Source organism: Electrophorus electricus, chromosome 15, assembly GCF_041902795.1.
Source record: "Electrophorus electricus isolate QZ-2024a chromosome 15, ASM4190279v1, whole genome shotgun sequence".
NCBI lineage: Eukaryota > Metazoa > Chordata > Actinopteri > Gymnotiformes > Gymnotidae > Electrophorus > Electrophorus electricus.
This window is the reverse complement of record NC_137511.1, coordinates 564,002-588,560: the sequence shown is the minus strand read 5'-3', so window position 1 is coordinate 588,560 and position 24,559 is coordinate 564,002. Positions and strand designations below refer to the sequence as shown.

At 42.0% G+C, this 24,559-nt stretch overlaps 1 protein-coding gene across 3 annotated transcripts in view; it reads right to left on the bottom strand.

Annotated features, from left to right (window-relative positions):
• Positions 1-24,559, bottom strand: part of prkg1b (protein kinase cGMP-dependent 1b) — an 82,537-nt gene that overhangs the window by 42,546 nt on the left and 15,432 nt on the right. For all 3 annotated transcript variants that reach the window (XR_003410579.3, XM_027009434.3, XM_027009432.3), the window contains exon 3: positions 18,527-18,640. Coding sequence is in view for 2 of the 3 variants with exons in the window: in XM_027009434.3 (XP_026865235.2) it covers positions 18,527-18,640 (114 nt within the window). In the remaining variant the exon portion in view is untranslated. The remainder of the gene's footprint in view (positions 1-18,526; positions 18,641-24,559) is intronic.

The window sequence follows — 24,559 nt, the reverse complement described above, 5'->3', positions numbered from 1 at the left end:
AGAATTCTCACCACCAATAAAACATGCATTTCAAATGCCAGAAGGTGTTTGGGAAAAGCGGCCCTGGTTAGTGATTGTGCAGCAAATTTCCTTTAATCAACCGGGGAGCCAACAAGGTTGTGGAAGGGTTTGACAAGGTTCAGCCTAGGGCAAAGGGCAAAGGGCAAAGTGCAAAGTCTCCATGAGCTCATAAGCACGATCTGCGTTCTACTGCCACACCCTCCGGTACTCCTAATGGACCTCCTTGCCCAGTGTCGCATGAATCCAGGGGCAGAAACTGGCCAAACTCTGAGCATTTGTTTAAGCATTTGTCTTCCGAAGAAACAGCTTGGACAATCAGTTGCTCCAAAATAAGGTGCATGTCCAAGAAATATATTCCTAATAAAGCTGCACATGGCACAGTTGAGAAATTCATGGAGGCACCTGATTCATGCACAATTATAATTTGCGTAATTATACTGCAGGGGCATGAGAACCCTCAAGCCCAGACAGCTCTGGGAACAAAGATGGGAGTGATCATATTTTAATTGTGTATGAAGCCATTGATAGCCATTGATAATTGTGTATGAAGCCATTGATAGTCACAGAGCTATCATAGAGCAAGGAATCTGTTTAAATGCAGTTCTTAAATGAAGAGTGATTTGAGGGTTAGGGTTAAGATTAAGTGGACTTCAAAACTTCAGGCTCAAACTAGTGACTGTGGTCATCGTTCAGAATGTCACCTCATTTATTGCATCTAAGTCACATCACAACTACATGAAAACAAGAAAATAACGACATTCCAAAAGGGACATTCACTACACCATAAGTTAAGACTAAGCACTTTAATATTAGTATAACAACATCCACTAGACTGTAAGTTAAGACTAACCATTCATTTTGATAAATAAGGATACACCATGCAGGGAATGTACAAAATGACGTCTGGCTGTTTCTTGACCACACCCACAAAATGTTCCCGCCATTTTTCCAAAATCCAATTTGCCGGTAATTACTACAGTCTTGTGAAAGATATAATGACTAGATCCTGGATGATAAACATGTTTACCAAGACAATAATACAGCTGGTATCACGCCACTGCCGAGCAGATGCTTTCCACTGTCACACACACCAATCCAGACTAATGAATATTCAGTGTTGATCGTGAAACGGTGATGTAATCTTAAAGCTGCCCTAGCGAGATTAGTGTACTACCACTGGGGTAAATCAGGAAGCCTTGGAAACAGGGAGAGTAGGGAACAGGGAAATCACTTTGCATTTACTTATTTGTGCTAGCTAAGGATACTTAGAGTAGACAACTAAAGCCTTTTGTAAGCCGCTCTGGATAAGAGTGTCCGGTAAATGCCATAAATGTAGATATAAATGACCACCTCAGTCTGAACCTTCCGATGCACGATGGGAAAGAGAAAACATAGAACAAAGGCAGAGCAGCATGGAACAGAGAGAGTGATCTGTCAGCTTCAATCAAGTCCCATTATTGATTAATCCTCTTAATGTTATTCTTGACAAAGTAAAACACACTTCTGAAGGATGCCTTGGCACATTAGCTGCTTCTCTGGGTGAGATGGGTCATAGAAAAAGGCTGAATTTGTATTTCAGCTAATATGACATTTCATCACTGAGACAACTAACCCAACAATGATATTTCATTAATCAATGACAGTGAAAAGCCTGAAACATTGTGGTGGGGGGAATATAAGCATAGCTTCAGGAGAACATACGCATGGCTTCTGGAGTAACCGAACAAGATCTCAGGAGGATCTTTAGAGAGACTGAGGTTTTCTTTAAAAAGGGCCTAGCAAATCTGTGACTGGAAACATAAAGAAATCAAGATTTAGCTTCACTTTAGAGAGGCAGATTTGTCTATAACATAAAAATCATTGTCAGTTCACCAAAGAAGCAAAAGCAAACTCAGATTTGAAAAACATGTCTGTGTTCCATCAGGCCTGTAAAGGATTTGTATTTGTACTGCCTTATTGTTATGAGATTGGGACAAGCTGGTTTATGTGTGTGTAACTTAAGTGCAAAGTGAATGTCTGTTTTGAAATGACTTTATGTTTGTGAAAACACTTTTGAACCATGCTGTTGAAATTTGTCCCTTGTGTGGTACCGTAGTTCGCCGGGAGGAAGAGGAAATTAAAATGTCTGGTGTGTTTCACTGTTTGCATTGCCTTGGACTACAGGATTGTACTTGGCAATGGTCATTCAAGTCTACTTTTGCATATTTTAATGTGATAGAAGAGATTATTGTGTCGCCCTTGTGGGGTGGAGTGAGGTGTGGCATTATGAATTCATTATGTTTGATTAGTTTTAATTGTCTGCTATACTTGACCTTTTCCATCTCTGTACTATTATGGATTTGTATAAGACATAAAATGTTTGTGCTTGCATGTCTTGATATAGTTTTTATGCTGCTGAAATGTATTTGTAGAAAAAATAAGAGACATATTGAGCATCAATAGAGACTCTTATTTTGGATTCCACAGGCTGCAGTTAAAACTCTGCCTCATTTGTGTCAACCAATATACTGCAGTCTGCTGAGTCTGAGTCTGCTATAGTCCACACTGCTGAGTCTGGGTCTGCTATACTGCACACTGCTATCTTTGTTGCTGGACAGCCTGCCTCAGTAATTGATATATAGAGATACTACACATGCAGTGAGAGATGCCGGTTAGCTGAATGATTTCAAAATGCACTGAACTGTTACACAATTATATTTTGATAGAACCAAAAAGATTAAGTTCCCATTCCTAGTGTTTGAAACTACGGGACACATTGTTAAAAGCTTAAAATGGGTTTACATCAAATTTGAAATAATTTTGAAGTTACATCTAAGTGATATACATGCCTAGAGCTACTTATGTCACCTTTCCTTAACTAATGTGAGAAAGATTAAATTTGTTTAATACTTAGTGCACAACTATTTGAATATCTTGTGCGTTTTAAGGTTAATGTTTGATGTGAATGACATCACACAGCACTTTTGAAACCACTGCTACCTGAACTTAGATGCAGACAAAATAAAGTTAATAGTTACAGCAATATTAATATCAAACTGCTATAGGAATATAAAATGTGACCTCTCTTGAAAGAGAGAAAGGTAAAAAGATTCGTGAAAAGGCTTTTTTGACATCTTATAATTCCTGGAAGCAGATATCAAGAATGGCTAGAAAACTGGAAACATTCTGTTCAAAGGAAAATATAGATAACCGAACAATAACCGAACACATTTAAAGTGGATATGACAGTGTAAATCAAAGTTATGAGCTCCTTCAACATAATTCTACTAGCACTCCAGACATGAAGAAACTGGATGCCAGTAATACACTGACTACAGAAATGTGTTCTTGATTTACTTGTAATTGATTAGAAGTAATCCATGAAGCCTTTAAAGAGGAAGGAGAAAATCAAAGAGTGAGGATGGTTTTAAACATTGAGTGGTATGAATCCATCTTTGGAGGTACAAACACTAAAGCATTGTCTCAGAGGAAGCGGTTAAGGACAAGTTCCAAAGCTAGTAGAGGGCAAGCTGATGCTAAAGCAGAACTTGCAGGCAAATTAGAACAAGTAAAGTTTCTGCAGGAGACGCAAGCTCAACATGCTAAACTTAGCATGCTGGAAAGTGAACAGAAACTCCATGACTCACAAATGTTTGGTAGAAACAAAGAAATCAAGATGAAGGTAGAGGAGGAGAAAATAAAGCTACAAATGACACAAGCAAACTTGGATGTTAGAGTGGCTGCAACTTAGGGTAAAACATACAATAGACGAAGGTGATGTTCAGAATTCACAGTGCGAGTTAAACAATGCCATCCTAATAATAGCATAATACAACCCTAAAAACAGAGTGACTCAAACAGACTATTAGGGATTCAAGCTGTATTATAGCAGTCACAAGTTTCATCTCACAGTTCAACAGTTATTCTGGCTGAAGCGAGTGCAAGCTCATTAAGCCTAAATCGACTGCCAGTTCCCATGTTGCAATTCCCACGTTAAAGGATTGGCTATTTTCAGTGACTGATAGGTGATTCATACGCTTTTGGAAAAAAACTACCAAAGTGGCTTGTACAGAAATGGAGCAGAATAACACATCATGGAAAAACACATCTGGAGAATATACAACTTTCTTAGGTTTCACAAAGCTTATGCTTAAAGAAGCCCAGATAGGCTTTAACCTTCTTTCATCTTTCATTCTGCAAGATCTTGTCAGCCAGCTGAATGTAGTCACTCAGTCATTACAACTGAAGTCAGTGCAGTGATAGCCATAGACAGTCATAGTAAGTAAAAGTGCTTGTAGTCTACAAGTTTGAGTGATTATACAATTACGGGAAGCATATACAGGCCATTTCAGTCTTATATACCAACCAGAGTCACAGCGTTGCAGTGGCTTCATCTCAGACATCTGGCAAATAAGTTGTCATCACTTCAAGATTGTGTTCTGGAACTGTTAATTGGATATAACTGTCCTGCAGCTTTGGTGCCACTTCAGGGTGAGAACAAACCATTCACACAGAGGACTGAGATAGGATGGTTTATAATAGGAGCGTCTTACCCCCACCTGGATAGGCAAGGAATAGGGTTACAGTGAAGCAGATGCCAGTTCATCAGCCACAGACATTTTTAAAGTTTTGGAATCAAAGGCTTCAGTGAGAAGAGTTGTGAAGGTAACTATGTCTCCCAGGTTGATGTGTGCTTTATTACGCTTCTCATTGAGAACATCCAGCAAAGAGAGGATAGCCACTTACACCACTTTTCCACCGGTGCATATTTTAAGAACAGACCCGTGTTTTCACAGGTTTGAGATTACATATGTAGATGTGGATGCTCCATCATCTGGAACCAGAAGTTGGAAAACGTCATATAAACTATATGGCCATATTGCAAGTAATGCGTTTGTTTCTTCTGTGGACCACTGATTATTCATTACTGTTGTATTTGCTGTGGTTCTCATGCTGTAAATGATGGTAAGGCAGGTAAACAGTTTTACGAGGTGGCACTAGGACCCTGCCCTTCAGTCATTTGTGTAACAGGTTCGTTGGTTACAGACCTGCAAGATTATGGGGCCAGAATGGCACCAATGTTTCTGTCTGAGAACCTGTGGAAAAATGTAGCACTGTTCGGGACTTTGGCACCAGCACCGGAACAAGAGATAATCCTCACATTTTTAGGCCCTTGTCCACACCTTGTCCCAAATAAGAAATTGGATATTGTCCACCTGCAATACATTAAGAGGAGACTGAAGGCCAATCAACAGTATCATAAGCAATATAAAGGTTTCATGAAGACTATTATTAACAGGGGCAATGCAGTGACATCTGTCAGAGAGACTGTTTGGTAGATACATTTACCTGACACTTTTATCCAAAAGAGACTTACAATTACAAGCAATTTGAGGGTTAAGGAGCTTGCTCAGGGGCCCAACAGCAGCAAATTGGCAGTGGTGGGGCTTGAATCAGAAACCTTCTGACTAATAGTAAAGTACCTTAACCACTGAGCTTCCACTGCCCTGTACTTCAGTCTGGTGTATAACATCCAAGGAAACCTGACAAGTTCAGAGTTGTCTTTGTGCAGGTAAATTTTACAACTTCTCACTGAATGAGTCATGTCTGTTGATGGTCCCTGATCTGATTAATTCTTTAGTAGGAGTCCTCTGCCTTTTTAAAAAAGAAGGTGTGACCATCATCTCCAACACTGAAAGGATGTTCATTGCATCATCTCTGAACCACACAACTATCTTAGGTTTGTATAGTGGGTAGATGGAGGCTTTGATATGGAGCCTAAGCAATGCCAGATAGCACTTCACCTTTTTGTGTAGCCTCTTCTCTAGGGTGTGCTAATTTTGGTCTAAAATTCCCAACATAGCAACACAAAGCAGATTATCAATATTTGTTGAGAACAGTTTCTACATCAACAGCAATTTAGTTCCTTTAATCACGGAAACCAAAGGTAATCCTATCCTTCCTGTTGAAGCACAGGAAAAGGTTATGATGTGGATTCTTCCAAAACAGTGACAAGTATCAAATGCCTTGACCATAATCCAGACTTTACCTGCACTTGGCATTCAGTGGTTAACAGAGGGTGATAGCTTTTAGACACACATCAGCGCATCCATTCAATCATATTGTATGATCCACATGGATCCTCCTTGTATGATCCACATGGATTTTTATAATATGAGGTTACACATAAGCACCTTTTTTAGTAGCCAAGGGCACTTTACAATCAAAACACTGCTTTTAAATCCAGGCAATATACAGCAGAGAGGCCGAATGCTCTCATCTGGAAGCCACAGCTCCCTGTAGTACTGCATCAGACACAGGAAGGGGAGAGAGGATAACACCCAGCAGAGATTGCCATCCATCACTGGATATGCAGACACACAGTCATTCACAAATTTATGGATAGATCATCTAACATCCCAATGTGAACATTTGAGAATAAAATCAAGTAAATATCAACACGTGCACATTGTGACTCCTCTTAATAAGAAACGGTCCAAAACAGTCCATTCCACAGAACTTTGTAGGCACTAGGAATGAATTCAGGGAAGAACTTAAACAGTATAACAAAGCTTTGGGAGCATTCTTGGCTAAGAAGCGGTGTGGATTCATCTTCAGTGCCCCCACAGCATGTAATGCAGATGACGTTTGGGAGCATCAAATATGGACCTTTCAGAATGTACCGAATACTATGTTGGCTCAAAGTCTAGGTAGACTTAAGGGCTTTCCTTAGGACAATATTTTGTGTATCCATGAATAACTGTCCACTGATTGTAGATGGAATAGATGATCCCAACTCGCTTGTGCCTATAACACCTAATCATCTAAATTTAATGAAGTCACAGGTTGCTCTTCCACCACCTGGAAAATTTATGAGAGAATATATACAGTACACCACAGTAGTGTTGTGTTGAATATTTGATTGAGTAATTCTGGAGTGGAATGGAAGAAGGACTACCTTCTGAATATCTCGACAGAAGTGGCATGTTGCCTGGTGCAATCTCATAATGAATTTTGTTCCTTGCATGCTACCATAGATTGTTCACAGAGGAACTTAAAGTGGCTGGTGGGTTTCACTCTTTGGATGTAGCCTTGGTCATCATGATTTTATCTGGCGAAGGTTACTCTTGTACAAATTTGTCATTCAAGCCTAATTTTGCATATTTTAATACAACAGAAGAAGGGAATATCATACTGTACTTTACATTCCTTGGTGAGCGGAATGAGGAGTGGTGTTTTTAATTCATTATGTTTACTCAGTTTGGTAATTTGGGTAACATATTCAATAAATTGTGTAATTTGATGTTAACTACTCTTTATATTTATTCACATTTGTAGTATGATGAATGTGTACAAGATTTTAAATGTTTGTGTTTTTATCTCTTGATACAGTTTTCATGGAGCTGAAATGCACTAATGGATCAAGCATCACTGAATCTGTGTTTGTACATTGTGATGACCAGAGATGAACAAAGAACAAAAGACACATTCCGCAGCAGTTGGGCTTTCACTTCAGATTTGGAGGGCTGCAAGCGAGGCTTATCACCACATGTATAAAACAAAGATTTCAAATGAGTCAATCTGGGAAGGTATTAAGAGGCCATTATTAGTAGTATTGTAGAATGCATCTTGTTCCTAAGGTTTAACCACAACTGATTCTTGTGATTTTGCAATTAGAAGAGAGACGAGGATCTGAAAATACTCATGCTAGATTAAAGCTATCACTCAAGAGCGGCTGCACATAGAGCAAAATGAAGCGGTGTCCTGTAAAATGTACTGAGAAACTGGTAACCTGACTTATGGTACAGAAACATAGTCCCATTTACCTGAATACTACCAAAAATATCCTCTGATATGGTGTTTTTGGGTATATGCAGACCGCAATACACGATGACATACCATTGATCAGTCGAATGAGAGGAATGGTGAAAGGAAGCAGCACTGCTCCTTGAGGAGCACTGTCTGTGAAGATGGTCTGTTTTACAGTTTAGTGGCCCATTATCCAGAAATAATGTGGGTCGGAATGCTTTGACTAAAGTGAATATTCTACAGTGCCATAAAATATCTGTCATCTCTTAATCAGGTTAAAGTACTTTTAAATGACCATCCCACTGAGAGCAGTATTGTTAGTGTTTATTAGGACTGTCTGTTTTATTTGTTGTATATCCTATAAAGGTTCTGTCTAATTTTTGGTTTTAAGTTGTTTTTTTTTTTCATATTTACACTCAATTTATTATTCATTTCATTTTAGCTTCATTTTAGCTTTTATGTGTTAATTTTGTTTTACTGTGATCTAATGGAAGCGAGACTTTGGTCTCAGTGGACTATTCCCTGTAAAAATAAATAAGTGAACAAATGTTACATTTAAATTTCTAAAACTAATTAGTAATAAAAACACTCAACAAAAGTAAATATTAATTTTAAAAGTTCTCAAAATTGGAGCAAAAATAGGTTTTTTTATATTTTTATTTTTTATATTTTCCTGTTTTTTGCAAAGTGAGGCTTGATATATATATATATATATATATATATATATATATATATATATATATATATATATATATATATATATATATATATATATTCTCCCCCTAAAAAGATCATAAAAGCCATTTGGTTGGTCAGAAGCTCAGGTAGGTAATACGGACTGAGACCCACAAGCTCACCCTCTCCTTCAGCACTTTGGGCCAGACGTTCAACAGGTATCCTTTGCTTTGCCATTCATAATGCATTATATGTTTAGGAAACGTCTCTGCTGTTGCTTTCATTTCAAGTTTCAAGTTTCAAGTTTGGTTTATTTGTCACATACATAGTCATACACAGTATAACTCGTAGTGAAATGGTTGAGAGTGCTCTGTCCAAACTGAGGAAAAAGAAAACAGGGGTACATAGAGAAATATATATATTCTATATATGTACAAAAATATATTAACAATGTATGTACAATATATGTATATTATGTTTATATACACAATGTACAATGTATATGGTTGTGTATATATGTATGTACACAATGTACAGAATGTACAGTTCTATCTTGTAAATGACATATTTACAGTTATGTTACATGGTGGTGGTGGTCCCCACAGTTTATCAGTTTCCCTGATTCAGGGCCTGAATGGCCTGTAGGAAGACGCTCCTCTTTACAATCCTCCTGGCCTTGGTCTGGCACCGCTTGTAGTAGATGGTCTGCAGGTCAGGAAGTTCCGTGTGAATAATGCGCTCTGCTGAACGCACTACCCTTTGGAGTGCTTGTCTGTCCTTTCTATTCATATTCATTCTCATTCATATTCAGATATATAGGTGGCTGATAGTGATAATACAAGTTAGTGCCTGGTAGTCTTTTTTATTACGTTTTTATTTCTTTCTCGCCTAAATTATACCCCCAAACTTCTAAGTGTGTGTGAGCTCCACAGAGGTCCAATGAGGTTTTCCCTCCTGAAACGCAAGCTGCTCTCATTTGAGGCTCCCTGCAGCACAAGTGGGAACTAACGGTGTGATATATTTAGCAGCGCGTGAAACGCAGCAGTTGAATGCCAAGTGACACGGGTGATGAGCAGAGACGTCTACATCCTGGCAGTGTGAGGGGAGAATCCTGTGATTTGGACAAAAAAATGTGAGGATCCTTCTATTATTCTTGACAACAAATTATCATCTCATAATACAATATATTTTGCAGAAGACTGCTGAGGATGAATGGTAGCAGATGGGAAATGGGAACGTCTCCTGGGAAGATGAAGACAGCAGAGGAGCCGTTGGGGTGGCACGTCGGAACCCTGCTATTTCACCCCTCGCCAGATCACTTTGTCACGCACAGCCCTCCACCTCCATGAATTTACACCAGAGTGAGAAGTGAGTTAACATCAGTTAACATCAGTTTAGGTTGCCAGATTGGCACTAACACAGTTGAAAGCAAAGTAAAGAATGAACCTGAGGGAAGCTTGACTGCACACTACAGAGTACAGACCAGACATCCAAAGGCACAGATTGCTGTGATGTAATCAGACTGCAGCTCCAAGGTAACCTCCCCAAAGAACAAGGGGGACGCATAAGTTCAAAAACTGCTTTTACTCCAAGACACCCTGTAAATTCGCTCTCTCCCAGAGTGGCCCAATCCAAGGTGCTACTCCCCCGGCCAGCAGCACTTCTGTAGAAGCTCCTGACCTGCAACCTTCAGGTGACTCCATTCCCTTGTGATTTGAGTGTTTATGCTGTAAAATGGTGCCATTCTACTACCCTGATCTCTTCCCAGCACCAAGGTCCAGACAAAACCTTTGGCTCCAGGCCATCATATTCTGCTTCCCAATGAGTAGAGAGTCAAAGTCTACTAGCAATGGAGGTCACATCTGTGTTGTTACTCATGAATGAGTGAGAAATAGACTATGTGTTATAATCAGACTGAGCTATGTCTCCATCCCATCAAAGGGAAAACTCTTATCTCTCCCAGTCCAAACAACAGCATACAGGTTACCATGGCAACTAATTGACACATAAGGGGGTTTTCTGTACCTCCGGTTGGCTTCGTTCAATGGGCTCTCAAAAAGAGAGATGTTATTAAACCACTAGTAGACATGAGAAAGGCCTGTCGAGATGCAGCTCAATGCAGAAATCACAAAATCAGACCCTGGTGCTACAGTACTGTGGTTAGTTTAAAAGGATAAAGGTGATTCACTGAACAGCAGCGAGGGTAGGCTGAGCAGGCCTTGAGGGCACACGGCGTGGATGCACAAAGATCAAAGACATTCCAAAGGTCAGGTGCTGTGAAGCAGAACACCTCTAGCTGGCAGAGCTGCTGTAAATCATGCATGGAGCTTTAAACACACACGTGTCTGTGAGAGTCATATGTGCATGCGTGTGCAGATGTGCAAAACAGGCCCTCTGACCTGGAACGTGAGGATGGAGAATACGCAGTCAGGTCGTACACAAGCACAGCTCTTTTGACCTCTGGCTTGGTACTTGGAGAAACGTATCGATTCATTTTTATAGAATCAATTACTCTGGAAAACTCACTTCATCAATGCCTACAGAGAAGACCAAGCCACTGTTCATGGTCTCCAGGTTTTAATTAATAATTTTCATTAATGGCATGTGCTCTTAGTCCACATATTAAAAATTACAGGTTTCAATTTTTTGGTGGGTCATCTTGCACAATAGTTCTACACCACCAGTCAAAGTTTCTTAGAAACAAGTTCTCTGACAACGAGTTGTTTTTTAACACAAGTATCATAGCGATGTGCAAGAAAATTGAGAATATTTCTCAATTTTAATTATAAAAACATACCCAAGGTATTCTATCAAGTTTCAAAAGAAAATTCATGTCAAACAGGGCCTATAAGTGAGTGCAGAGAAATTTAAGGAAAAAAAGGTAAGTTAATATTTTTAAAATAAAACACTTTTCCTCACTCTTGCACAAAATTGTCCTTATAGAGCAAAGGTGTTCAGTATCATACAAACCAGACCAGAACATATAGACATTATGATTTTGACATATTAATGCAATTTGCAAACAGGAAGAAGTCTGTCAAATGTTATTAACAGTCAGGCCATGACGAGGCCCTTGGGCTGTCTTCAGAAAAACCATCCACTCAGCACCACCGGCTGAATCACAATTACCACATGAAAAGTGTCGAGTACAGAGTTAAGACCTCAAATGACACCCACCCAACCATATCTGCAATGGGCCTGAACAATGGTGCACTCACGAGAGAGCATGCCATTCTCAGAGCCTCATGCCTAGTGACAAACACTCCTGCATCTGTCAAGGTTGTTTACGGCTGTTTATGAATAGCATCATAGGAATGCCACACGCGTTCAGCACCAGCGTTCCTGCTCGTGCACGGCAGCTTCTTGTCTGCGTCCCGCTCCACTGTAAAACAGCTTCTACAAGAAGAGGAAAGACTCCCCTGCTCTCTCTCCTTTTGAATTATTCTACCCATAACAACAGTTGCAGGCGATGTTTCAAACAAGTGTTTGCACTTGTTGCAGGGGTGGTTAATAATTATCAAAACTGACCGGCACTAAACCATCACAACAGTCTGTGCTGGAAGACCTGTCTGCACAGACCTGAGACACTTCAAAACCACAGTCTGCACCAAATGTGAAGTTTCTGAAGTAGCAGGATATCCAGCGCATTATAGCAGGCTGCTCTCAGTTACACGTTATCTTCCTCCATAGATATCAGGTTTGCCAAATACATTAATACTGACTAGACCTGAATGTGTCATTTATTAGCCGCATTGATTTTAGAATGAAGAGAACTGGGTGGCTACAGAGACAGAAGTATGAATTATTCTGTTACATCGCAGGTAATTAATCCTCCCACAATACTGGATGACAAAATGCAAAGCTGGCCATATTTCTAGGAGATGTTTGCAACCAGAGACATAAACTGCACCCAGAAAATATCGCCTTCAAGACCAATCTTAAAGTAAGCATGCTAGCTTTCCCTACATGGAAAAGAAAATGGAGTTATGTCCACAATCACTGTTTGACCTGTTTGTTCCTGTTTTCTCTTGGTGTAAATCTGTTGATTTAACAATAATGAGCTGACATCACTAATGGCTCCATCTGTAATCCATGTGCTGAAGCATAACTTATGGACTTTGTGTCTGGTGTAGAGAGCGAGAATCCCATCTCCTGTCCAAGCATATAGATGGGGAATGCGGACCATTAGTGACGGTGACAGCAAGTAAACAGATCGTGATCAATGTTACCCAAAAGCTCTCGGTTTAATCTATTTGGTAAAATGTGATTGCACTTCTCCCTGCCATAAAAGACAGCACCGCTGCTTAACAAACACAAGAACAAGTTTACTCAAGAGTTCTCTCCATGACGCAGGCAGCCCACAAGGAATGTAGAAAGAATGTACTTTACCATATGCCCAATGCAGGTGGAAGGCGAGATGGAGACAGGAGCTTTTCCCAGCGCGAGGCATCTGTGTCTGAGAGTCTCTGAGAGGTACACCCTTCACTGAGCTCTTAAAAACGTTCCCAGTCCTAACCTCCCAAATCCTTACCCCACCTCAACCCCCCCAACCCCCCAGCATGCTCTGACTGCCACTCACTCTGTTTGAGTGCTCTGTTTTCCCTGTGTAGGCCCTCACAGCTGGGCTCCAGTTGGCTGTGTTTACGCTTGCCGCGGCCTGGGGAAGCAAAGCTGGTCTGCTGTTTGTTGCAGGCAGACGAGGTGACGTAAATGAGCCAGTGCGGCTTCCACCATACAGGACTGTCTGCCCAGCGAGCTGACCTAAAGGAGCGTCAGGCACCGTAACGCAGGCAACGCGTCCGATCTGCGGGAGAGCAGATCAGCAGTAGCTGGCAGCGCCTGACGACATGGGGCACGTAGAAGGTGAAATTACCACAGTGCTGTCAGCAGTTGCTACTCCACGCGTACCTAACAAGGGCACAACTAGACCTCTGAACCATCAAGGCGTGAACGCCGCCAGGTCTACCATCAGTCTCAGTTACACAGAGACAGCTGGCTGTTTGCACAGAGGGGAAGCAATGTTACAACACATACATACAAGCATGTGTGTTCTGCAGGAAAACAGTAATTATTCTGAGACACAGTTCAGAATGTGCTTTGTCTCTGGTAACTACTTTGGAGTCTCATTAGGTTGTTTCTATTTGAAGGAAAAAATAACGTGTGGTTAATGACGCTGTCCACGTCATAGCCATGTAAGGCCGTCTGCAGCGCCTCACCTGTGATGTGTGGGACTACTTTATCTCCTCTGACGACAGGGAGGAGGGGTGTCGAGGCAGCAGGGGTGTGGCTTAGCATCATCTGCAGGGTGGAGGTGCTTTCGGGGCAATTCAGTAAATTACTGAAATTTGGAGCACCTGCGCCTCATTCTGCATAGCCTGCTTAAACTGCGTTTACCACTCAAGAGGACACAGAGAGAGAGCCTTCAGACCGAGAGCTTAGCTGAAAAGCCAATTGGAGACATCCCAGCCCAAAAAGGCTTGTGTTTTGTTGTTGTTTTTGTTGTTGTTATTGTTTACTTCAGTAACAAGCTCATTTGCTGAATTCCTCCCTCAGAGCCTTCGTGAGGTAAGGGTGTGACAGGCGTGTTCCCTGTGAGCTGCAGACCTTCATGCCGATTCCATTCACATTTGTGTCAGGATGGGGGAGGTGGCTTTCATTTCCTGATGTGCAGGGCCAGGATCAGGACATGATGACTTAAATCAAGCCCAACAAAACCCCCACCCTGGAGGCGGTCCAACACAGCCAATGAAGTGCAGGGTGGCATGTGCCACACCACCTGTACCATGCATGTGCCACACCCCCTGTACCTGTGGCCAGTGATGCCTTAACACTCATTAGGAAACAGGTGGATCCTATCACATGCCGAACACAGAGATCTCCCCTGCCTTTTCCTTTGGCAGTGACAGGCTTGTTTTAGGAGATTCTGATGTTGCATTTCTGATGGAAAAGGACATCCCATGTTAGCCTCTGGACAGCCTGGAATCTCAGATCAAAAGCAATTTTAGGTGAGTCAGCTTTATTGGCCACATTTCAAACTAGACAATATCGACACTAAGACTTTGCAGTGAGGAAGATGGTTACCAAAGCTGTCGATGGGGAATATGATGAAAACACATTATCCAACAGGACAGTGGTCTGTTTTGTGAGGGAATCCCTGGTTCCTCGTGCAGATTCATAGTAAAAGAATATACAGGAAATTGCCAATTTGAGATAGAAACAGGATACCTAAAAAATCAAACAAGCCAGCTACAGATGAATTCAGAGAGAAAAACTCTTAAAAGCTTGTGTTGCACAAGAGCAGAGCAGGAAAAAGCTTAATGTCAGGGTCACTGGAGAGACCTGGAGAGACCGCATGCCTGGGACATCAGTGTTACGATGAGGATGGAGACCAGCAGATTCATGCTATGGTCCTTTTGATCCACTACAATGATGTAAAACAAAAACACGGCAGAGGTTTTAGGTAGACCATGAACTGGCTTTGGAATGAAGAGGCAAATCATTTCAACAGCGCTTGATATTACAGTTGTAATAATGCCACAGGGAACGGGTTGGTTTGAGGGTGAATACAAGGAGAGGCACTCAGCAAGCAGACTGTGATGGCTGCCCGACTGCTGCAGGGCGCGGAACAGGACACACACATTCCTTCGATTTACTGGGACGTTTAATGACACAAAACATTGATGACACTTGTGGTACTCACACATAACGACGAACAATGTTGACAGGAACAACGACATCGAATGCTAACAATGGCTACACATATACAATAACACAATAACAGTAACAATGACCAACGAAGAGGCACACACAGGCAGGGGTTTAACTAGAAAGACAAACACTTAACATCACGGACGGTGTGGCTACAAACTATGGTGAACCCCCCTGCACGTGGCAGGCGGTACCACATGACTCGTGGGGGGGGCGTTCCGTGACACCGACACACTCCAGAAGAGATGACGAGGCTACAGTGGAGAGCTTTCCCTTGTCCAGATAAACCCTCTGTTCTCTCTTAAATTACTTTGCATCTGAAAGGCAAAACTCAACATTCTTTCTGGATTGACAGCCATGGTTTAAAAAATAAAAAATAATAAAAATAAAAAATAAAAGGTGGCTTTTATTGAAATAATATTTACGGTGGAAAAAATTACTCCATGCAAGGGCACTGTGTGAACTTTGGGGTGTGTAGGGGGGGAATTCTTTCTCCCCTGAGAATTTCAAAATGCTCTGGTCTCTATGGCAACAAAGCACTTGCAGCACTTAATATGTGAATGGATGCCAGCAGCTGCCGATGCCTCTTTCTCGCTCTTGGTCTGTCTGTCTCTCTCTCTCTCTATCTCTCTCTCTCTCTCTCTCTCTCTCTCTCTCTCTCTCTCTGTATGTTTGTTTCTCTCTCTTACTGTGTCTTTCTGTCTCTCAGTCTCTCTCTCTCTTTCTCTCTAAACTTCACTTCCTAATACCTCTAATGAGTGGCAGGGTGGAAATCAGAGAGAAGCAGGCATGGCTCCTGGTCCTGCACCGTTCAGTGGCTTTGAATGGGCGTCCTTAAGCCCACAGAGGCAAGAGAACCTGGACTAACTGGGGAACTCAAGGGCAACGTGGAAGACATGATCCTGTAACCACTCTCTAGACAGCCAGGTTCTCTCCTTCCCTCCCTCTCTCTTAATTTGCTACTTCACTTGAATGGTGGTCTGTTAGTTAGCCTGGTGAGTGCGTTCAGGTAAACACCAGTTACGAGACGCGAGACCGATCCTTCAGTACTTAATCTCCACTGTCACTTCTGCAGGTTCCCCTTTGTTACAAGCACTCTTGAATAGCAAAGCTGCCAAACTGTTGTTCAAGTGAGAGGAGGTTTGTCAGCATCCTACGGTCATCAGAGAGACAACATGATGAGCACGCAAGAACGCTGACAGCCACACGAAACACAGAAACAAAACCACTCAGCACCAGATGATAACAAAAGCATTAACACTGTCATACGTAGAACATAGTATAGGTGTTATTAGCAATTATGTATGTTATCATAATGCCTCTCAGATTATAAGGGCCCTTCTCTACTGCACATATTTCATTTGCACACTTATCTGTCAAGAGCCACACGATTCATTTGCATGTGCTTTAAAAAGCCGTGTCCTCTTTACAAAACGGTGCGCTCAGAGACCTGGCAAATGTTCAAATCTTGCAAAACAAAATCCCATCAGCCACTTCTTCTCTTGTATCTTACCTAGTTTTATGTCTGTGTCATGCTGCTTGTCTCCATTTCTCTCTTTCTCTCTGCCTCCCTCTCTCTCTTTCCCCATCTCTCTCTCCACCTTAGACTTGTTCATGATTCACGATTTACTGAAAGCATGTGTAAATGTGAATATAAAGTGTGCACATTCCAGTGTTTCAAGTACTTTCAGAAAAAAACAAAACAAACAACCACAAAAAGACCACATTTCTCTAAAATGCAAAAACAACTCTGCGCAAGCAGGTCATAAAATTGTTTGATCACATTTCCATAAAGTAACAGCTGTGGCACAGAGGGAGCGAGAGAGACACACTTGCAGAGAGACAGAATGAATTTCCATTTGCCTTAGCAGCGGTGAGCCGAACCACAAAAACAATGAGATTTGCCTGCCAGTGGTGGAACGCTGGTCCTGTAACAGACGGGAGTGGGCACTGGCTCCGGGCCATTAGGAAGCGCCTGGGAAGATGGAGGATCCCCTCCTCTAGTTAAGGTGCATGTTCAGGCGATTTCTACCTTCAGACCATAGTTAAAAATAAGTGTTGCATCTGACAGACAACTGGCTGGAGATTAATACACAAAATGGAGAAGCTCTAATCTTTGTCTAAGGCGAAAAGAGTTGGGTTTATGTCTAGTGTAATGAGGGGAAGGTTTCCATTGTAAATTTTAATTATTGATTTCCACAATGCTGGTAAATTATATCTCTTGGCTAAAGTGCATACAAATCAGCTGATCACATATTACAGGCAAATTGAGGGCCGTGGGTTCCTCATTTCAAAGATTGAAACATGGAAAGCAATAGTAGGAAAAGCCCTTAGTCTTATTAGTCTTTCCACATATATGAGTACTATGTTTTCTTCATGTTTTGGGAAATACGCACTATTTATTGCTTTCTGAAATAAATTTGGCTCAGTAGTTGCTTCTGCTCATAGATTGTCCTGGGGAACATTTCAGTTTATATATTGTTATAATAGGCTTGTCTATCAATGTGAGTGTGTGTGTGGTGTGTGTGTGTGTGTGTGTGTGTGTGTGTGTGTGTGTGTGTGTGTGTGTGTGTGTGAGTGTGTGTGTGTGTGTTTCCATGGTTACTCTTGAGAGTAGCTGCACTACCTACATTAGCAAAAGAATAGCAAAAGAAAATGTGTGTTTCCATGGTTACCCATTCTTGACAGAATCAACTGTATTCATGAAGTAGTTGTAGGGGGTTTCCAATGTTTCTGTGTGTTTGTGTGTGTGTGTGTGTGTGTGTGTGTGTGTGCATATGTGCTTCTTTCTGAAGTTGAACCTTTTCTGAGCTGTAGCTCAAAGTACAGCCTGCAAGGAATGATACCATGCCCTTTAGGCTGGCACAGTTCAATGGTGCCACGCCTACAGGGCTACTCAGAAGGAATTCGTAAGGCTTGAGAAAAACTAATTACTCACTGTGGCATTGTGTGTCACTCACTCTGAACTGTGGTGGTATGTGTGTGCCAGTCTCTCACTCTGAACTGTGGCTGTGTGTGTGTATGTGTGTGTGTGTATGTGTGTGTGTGTGTGTGTGTGTGTGTGTGTGTGTGTGTGTGTGTGCCAGTCACTCATTCTGAAATGTGGCAGTGGCTGTGTGTGTGTGTGTGTGTGTGTGCCAGTCACTCACTCTGAACTGTGACGGTGTGTGTGTGTGTGTGTGTGCCAGTCACTCCCTCTTAACAGTGGCGGTGTGTGTGTGTGTGTGTGTGCCAGTCACTCACTCTGAACAGTGGTGGTGTGTGTGTGTGCATGTGTGTGTATGTGTGTGTATGTGTGTGTGTTTGTGTGTGCGTGTGTGTGCCAGTCACTCACTCTGAACAGTGGCGGTCCTGGTGCAGTTGTAGAGGATCGCCAGCTCGCCGAACACCTTGGCCGGTCCCATGGTGCACAGTTTCATGCCCTCCTTGGTCACCTCCACCTTACCATCTGAAAGCAAGCAGAGGACACAACGCTTCAGGTGGCTGCAGAACACCGGGCCGTGAAATCAAGCATGACAGACCAGACACTCTGCAGATCGGGACACGCAGGGTTAACACATCCAAATAAAAGTGCCCTTTCATTAGTCTAGCTGCCATCAGCACAGGCTGGGCGGTTGGGGGGGGGGGCTCAGATAAAGGAAAATATTTATTTACGGACTCCTGTCACAAACTGATGATAATAAAACTGGAAAAATACATTGATTCCTCAGACAGAGACTACGGACTGGCAACAAGATTCTCACTAATCACCAGCAAGGCTACTTCCTGTGGAGACAAAACCACGACACTGTTGTCCCCATTACCCCTGCTGACTCATCGAGGACACATATCAGGCTAAAAACTAAAAATCCTTCAGTTATATGATGTTGTCAATGGACTAGACTGCAGAATGCTGCAAGCCCACCCCAAAAGCCAGCTGCCCTTTTTGTTGGAACAGGCTCTTGGGCCCTCTTAGCGCTCAGCCAGCCGAAGATGAAACAGGAAACGCTGTCCTCGGCAACGCCACTTTAATCATCCACCCGCATGCTGTCCTCCCGTTAGCAATACTCCGCAGGTAAACACAACAAAGCAGCATGCTTCAATGTGAAAAAAGGAAAATGAAATATAGGTATATAAACTGTGGTGATAATAGCACTCAGAGTGGAGTGATCCATCAAACTGTCCCCCTTTCCCCATCTCCACCTGCCAACCACCTTCAGTGCCTAAGACACTTATTAGATTTCTGTCATCGGCTGATGGCTGGCAGCTTTATCTCTTGAAGAGCTGACAGGACAATATGAGGTGCAGGACAGAGCACAAAAGGACCAGATCTGGTTATCAGTCTTCTGCAGTCAAGTCCACTTCCTCTCGGACAAAAAGATGTGTAGAGTGACACGTGTCCATTTGATTTTGCACTTCAATTACACATCAGTTAACACATCAGCTCTTCTGGTGTACATTACTTGGGAATGTCACGATATGGCCTCTCCCCCTCGAAGTCTTCGTGTGTGTGTGTGTGTGTGTTTGTGTGTGTGTGTGCTTGCATGGCCACGCCCTCTTGTGTTTCTCACCTGATCCTTGTTCTGTGTCATTATCGTGCGCAAATAAGTCTCTTGTCTAGTCATGGATGTTAATGTTTAACCCCGATAGCCTGCAAGCTACGTCTTCTTTGTTGCATGTGCTAATAAACGTATGTCTCTATTTTACTCAACTTGTCCCCACATCCTGCTCTGCCTCCTCATCATCACAGGGAAAACCAGCTGTTGCTATGGTGTGAATCACTGCAGGTGAGCAGTGAGAGGTTTTTTTGAGGGCACGTTGCACTTTCTTATTCCTAAAATAATGTGCACTAACAGATCTTGAATGGGATCAGTTCAAGACTGGCCTGTTCATAATTTTAAGACTAGGCCCAAGTGTGCCACAGTAGTGAGTTGTAGCTAAAACTGCTGTCTATGACCCACAATCTAGTCGTGTTCGCATTTCAGTGGTACACTGTGGGACGGTGCTGTGTGGAAGCCCATAAACGTTTAGACCTGGTGTGAGGTAAGGGTTAGGGTTAGGCGAGGTTCCCCCCCCCCCCCACACACATGGGGATTTAGAGCATAAGGTGAGGAGGAGCAAAGAGGAGGTAGCTGAAACTGCCTGTCCTGTTCATTGTCTGAGCTCTATTTCAGCTCCCCAGAGCATGGTGGACCATATGACTATGCTTGGATGCACAAAATTATACCAGCAAGCACCTACCTGATTCCTGTAAAGGTTTCGCCACTTTAGGGAGAATGGAGAAGATCTGAAACTGCCCTTATGGAGAAGATCTGAAACTGCCCTTATGGAGAAGATCTGAACTTGCACTTATGGAGAAGACATGAGCCTGGACTTATGGAGAAGACATGAACCTGCACTTATGGGAACAGTCATGGAAGCACTGTGACAGGAAACAGGCTGTGCTCCTTGGCCAGGACATGTGGCCTTTCAGCATGAATAGAAGAATCACTGAGGAAAGCACAAGCACAGCCAAAGTCGTCCTCCTTCTCAAAGCATCTTTTCACCACAAATATGAAATTTGGACGTTAATGTCACACATAAGACAGGCTGCTGGCTGAGGGCTTTGTCACTGCACTGGCTCAAAATCTGTCTGGATTAGATGATGAAATGAAAGGCAGTCATGCAAGTCCGTTTGGTATGAGCCTCTAACGCGCCTGATCTCAAACTGCTCTGAACTCAAATTCCTTTGACGAGTGTAGAACACTGTATTTTCTGTTAAACATTATTTTGTGTCTATTAAAACTAATAAGGAAAAATATTTCACTTTGAGGTCATTTTATGTGAAAGGGCTTCTGATTTTTAGATGAATACCTTGTGCATTCACCTCTTGACCTGTAGAATGTAATATCTGAATATCTGAATTTTGCATACTGCTTCATGGCAGTGATGACAGGAGGTACCCTAATTCAACTACTAGAATGGGCAGAGGGAATTCCCTTTTCCTTTTTCATCAATAATGAAACAAACATATTTATATAGAGAGAGAGAGAGAGAGAGATTACCATGAAAACCACAGTCACCTTCACCATCCATCTTTTCTAGCTCTTCTTTCAGCCCTTGGTATTTCTCTAGTTTTTTGTTTGTGTTCCTTATTTTTGATGTTACAATCACTCTGGGAAAATTATGAACACAAATCTCAGAAAAAAAAAAAAGGAAAAAAACCACTGCGCACCATATGTTACATACAGCGGCTAACCTGGGTCAAGAAGGGGTCATGCTTCTTGTTCCATCTAGTAAATCACTGAATTAGAGGTCATGACCTGTGGAACTTCCCCCTCCCCACATGTATGAGCTGGAGATACAGGTATGTTCCACCAGGTTACGAGCCCCAGTGCTGACCTAAGGAGCCAGAGAGAGCCAGCACCCTCCGACAGGCCGTGCATGCTTCCCTGAGCACCTGCTAGTCATAACACTGATCCCAGACGTGCAGGAAACCTGACAATGTCTGGTCACAGGTGTCATCCTTGGCCTGGCAGGCACGTTCACCTTGCACCAGCTGAGCTGCTGGAACAAATCCCTTCCTATGTGGGGGATGTTTCCCTTCTGGTGCCACATATTCAGGTTGAACTGAGGACTCACACCACATCTACAATCACAGATTTTCCTCTCACAGATTTAGGACAATACCATCCCCATGTTGAAAATCTCACAAGTCTTTTTAGTGCTATTTGCTGAAGAAATGAATTCAGTTTGGAAAGAGCACTAGCACTGTTGCTAGAAACTGGACATATCCTGTCCTAACAGAAAGGCTCCTGAGTATAGCACACACACCATCGACATCCCAATATACCATCAGCTGTAGTGGAACAGTAACTGACTGAATATATATAACTGACTGAAATAGTTGCATTGTACATATGCAACTATTTCTCAACAGTCATTTTCTGACTTTTCTTAGTGGCAGAGCACTGTCAACGGGTCATTGAAGTGTTGGTCCGTCATCCAGATAATATCCAGTCTGCAGTGCTCCTGTGTTCACAAACTGACCAGTCTACCAGTCTAGTAATGCAGCGGGCGGCTGATAAATTGTCCATGGAAACAGAGGAGTTACAGTCACATTCTATAAAATGCAACTATAAGACAGCTGTACGTAATATGCACAGTGAGTTGATGATAGGATGTTTCTTATAATATAGGTGTTAAACACATTTCCATGTATGAATTTGTGGGCTAACTGAAAATTTTAAATTAGTGACAGCTTTTGACAAATTAAAAATGAGAAGGTTTAAGTTCTGGAGTTTCCAGCTGGGGGGTGTACACAGCAGGAGGCATCCATCAGAACATGACCAGCTTTGCTTCTTATGATCTTGGCTGCACAGTGAAGACGTTATCATGTTCAGATGGATGTCTGTCCTTTTCAGACTGCCTTCCTGCTCTCCTTCCGCTTCACTGTCTTGCAATTATTAAAGCTTGCTATGTAATTTGTCTGCCGTGGCTTTTCAAGCTAACGAGAGGACGCCGCACTTCCTCGTAGACTGCGGGAGCTGAAGGGTGACCAGCCTGGCAAAGCCCTGCGGGGTCCATTTGCACATTATCTGATCTACTAAGAAAGCAGCTGACGCTGACCCACTGTGACTTTGTCTTGCAGCGGTAATTCATTACCCAGACTCTGTGACACAGCCTCTTCTATGACTTTTACTTTTTCGAGAGAAGTGTGTTATCAATATGATGGCCACCCAGTTTATACCCCTCACATCACAACATTGGGGCCCTTTTTTCTCATTAAGGTCATCTTACATGAGAGAGAGGGTGTTCGGTGTAATACTCGCTCTACCAGTTAAAGGTGATCTTTGTTTTATGATGCTTTGGGGAAACCCAGCCCTGAACCGAACTCCATAGAACTCCACAGTACACCACAGAACTCCACAGACCTCCACAGATGAAACTGTTGCCATGTAGTCAGATAAAAATAAAAGAAACAATAAATTCATACTGTACTGTACCCTTTACTTTGCTCTGGATATTTTCCCCATTTTAACACCCATGTAAGATATAAATTACAAACTGCATCTCATTCAAGAAATGACAGATAACAAAATAAGGAGCATTCATTCTTTACACAAATTCAAAACCTATTAATCTTTCTTGTTCCTTTAAATGAGATGATATTCTTTTCCTGTCTGCAGGGGGTTCCCCAGAGCATGTCATACTGACAAAGAATTTATTACTTTGTTTGCACAAAATAATGTGCAGTGCATCTTACAAGAGGCCAAAACAATCGTCAGTGCATATGAAAAGACAAAAAGCAAATTGGATGTGGCAGAAAACATTCATTTAAAGATAAAACATCACTTTGATGGGTCCCTCTAATCAGTAATCAAAACCTTTATTCGTAACCCATTGATGGCACATAGGAAATGAATATCATGATGAAGCTCTTTTATCGGTTTATCTGAGAGCTTAACTTAGCAACAGCATCAAGAGATTAATGTCATTGTTGAATTGCTGCTACAAATTATGAGCATAACTGGTGGTATTAAGCAGGCATTGTTTTCATAATAATCAGTCTTACTAAAATGTCTCCCTCCATAGTGGTGGCATATTGCACTGGACACAAATCTATGATAAAGTAGGCAATTGAACCTAATGTACATTGTTGCAATGGCATTCCAAGGTCATACATTTGCATGATCTTATTGATATATAGTGTGCTGAATACCTGGGTGTTTTTTAACTACAGGCTGTTCGCTAACGTTATCATCGTTTGGCTTCCAGATTTGAAACATATCACTGAAACAAGCAGATATCACAACAGCAGAGTTTATTCATGTCTCCTTCTAGTGAAGGGCAACACTTGCATACAGGTGACATACAAGCAACAGACACCACCCATTTTTGTATTATAGTACATTACCCACTATAAATAATATTACATTATATAAACACATTATATATATATATATATATACCCACCATATATATACCCACTATATAGAATCTCTTGCCATTTTTTATGTTGCCCTCTACCCTGTTCATTACCGGTCAATTTCTGATCACAAAACCACTGGATATTATTTGTACAATGTATAACCACTGGCCACTTCACAATGATACTAAGCGTTGGCTCAATTTAAAAGGATAGTCCCTGATTGTCTTCGGTTGTAGCCCGGCTGTGTAGTGTAGCGACTGTGGATTGGCATAGTTGTACACGTATACAGAGATGTTGTTGACATGGGTTTGACAATTTGGGAGGAACATGTGGACATGGTAAGTGACGCTGGCAAGAAAGTAGCATGGTACTAGGAGCTGAACTGGTATGATACTGGGTTCTGAACTGGTATGTTATTGACTACTGAACTCTTACAAGTGTACCAGGCACAAAACTGCTGCAGGAGGTTTCATATGT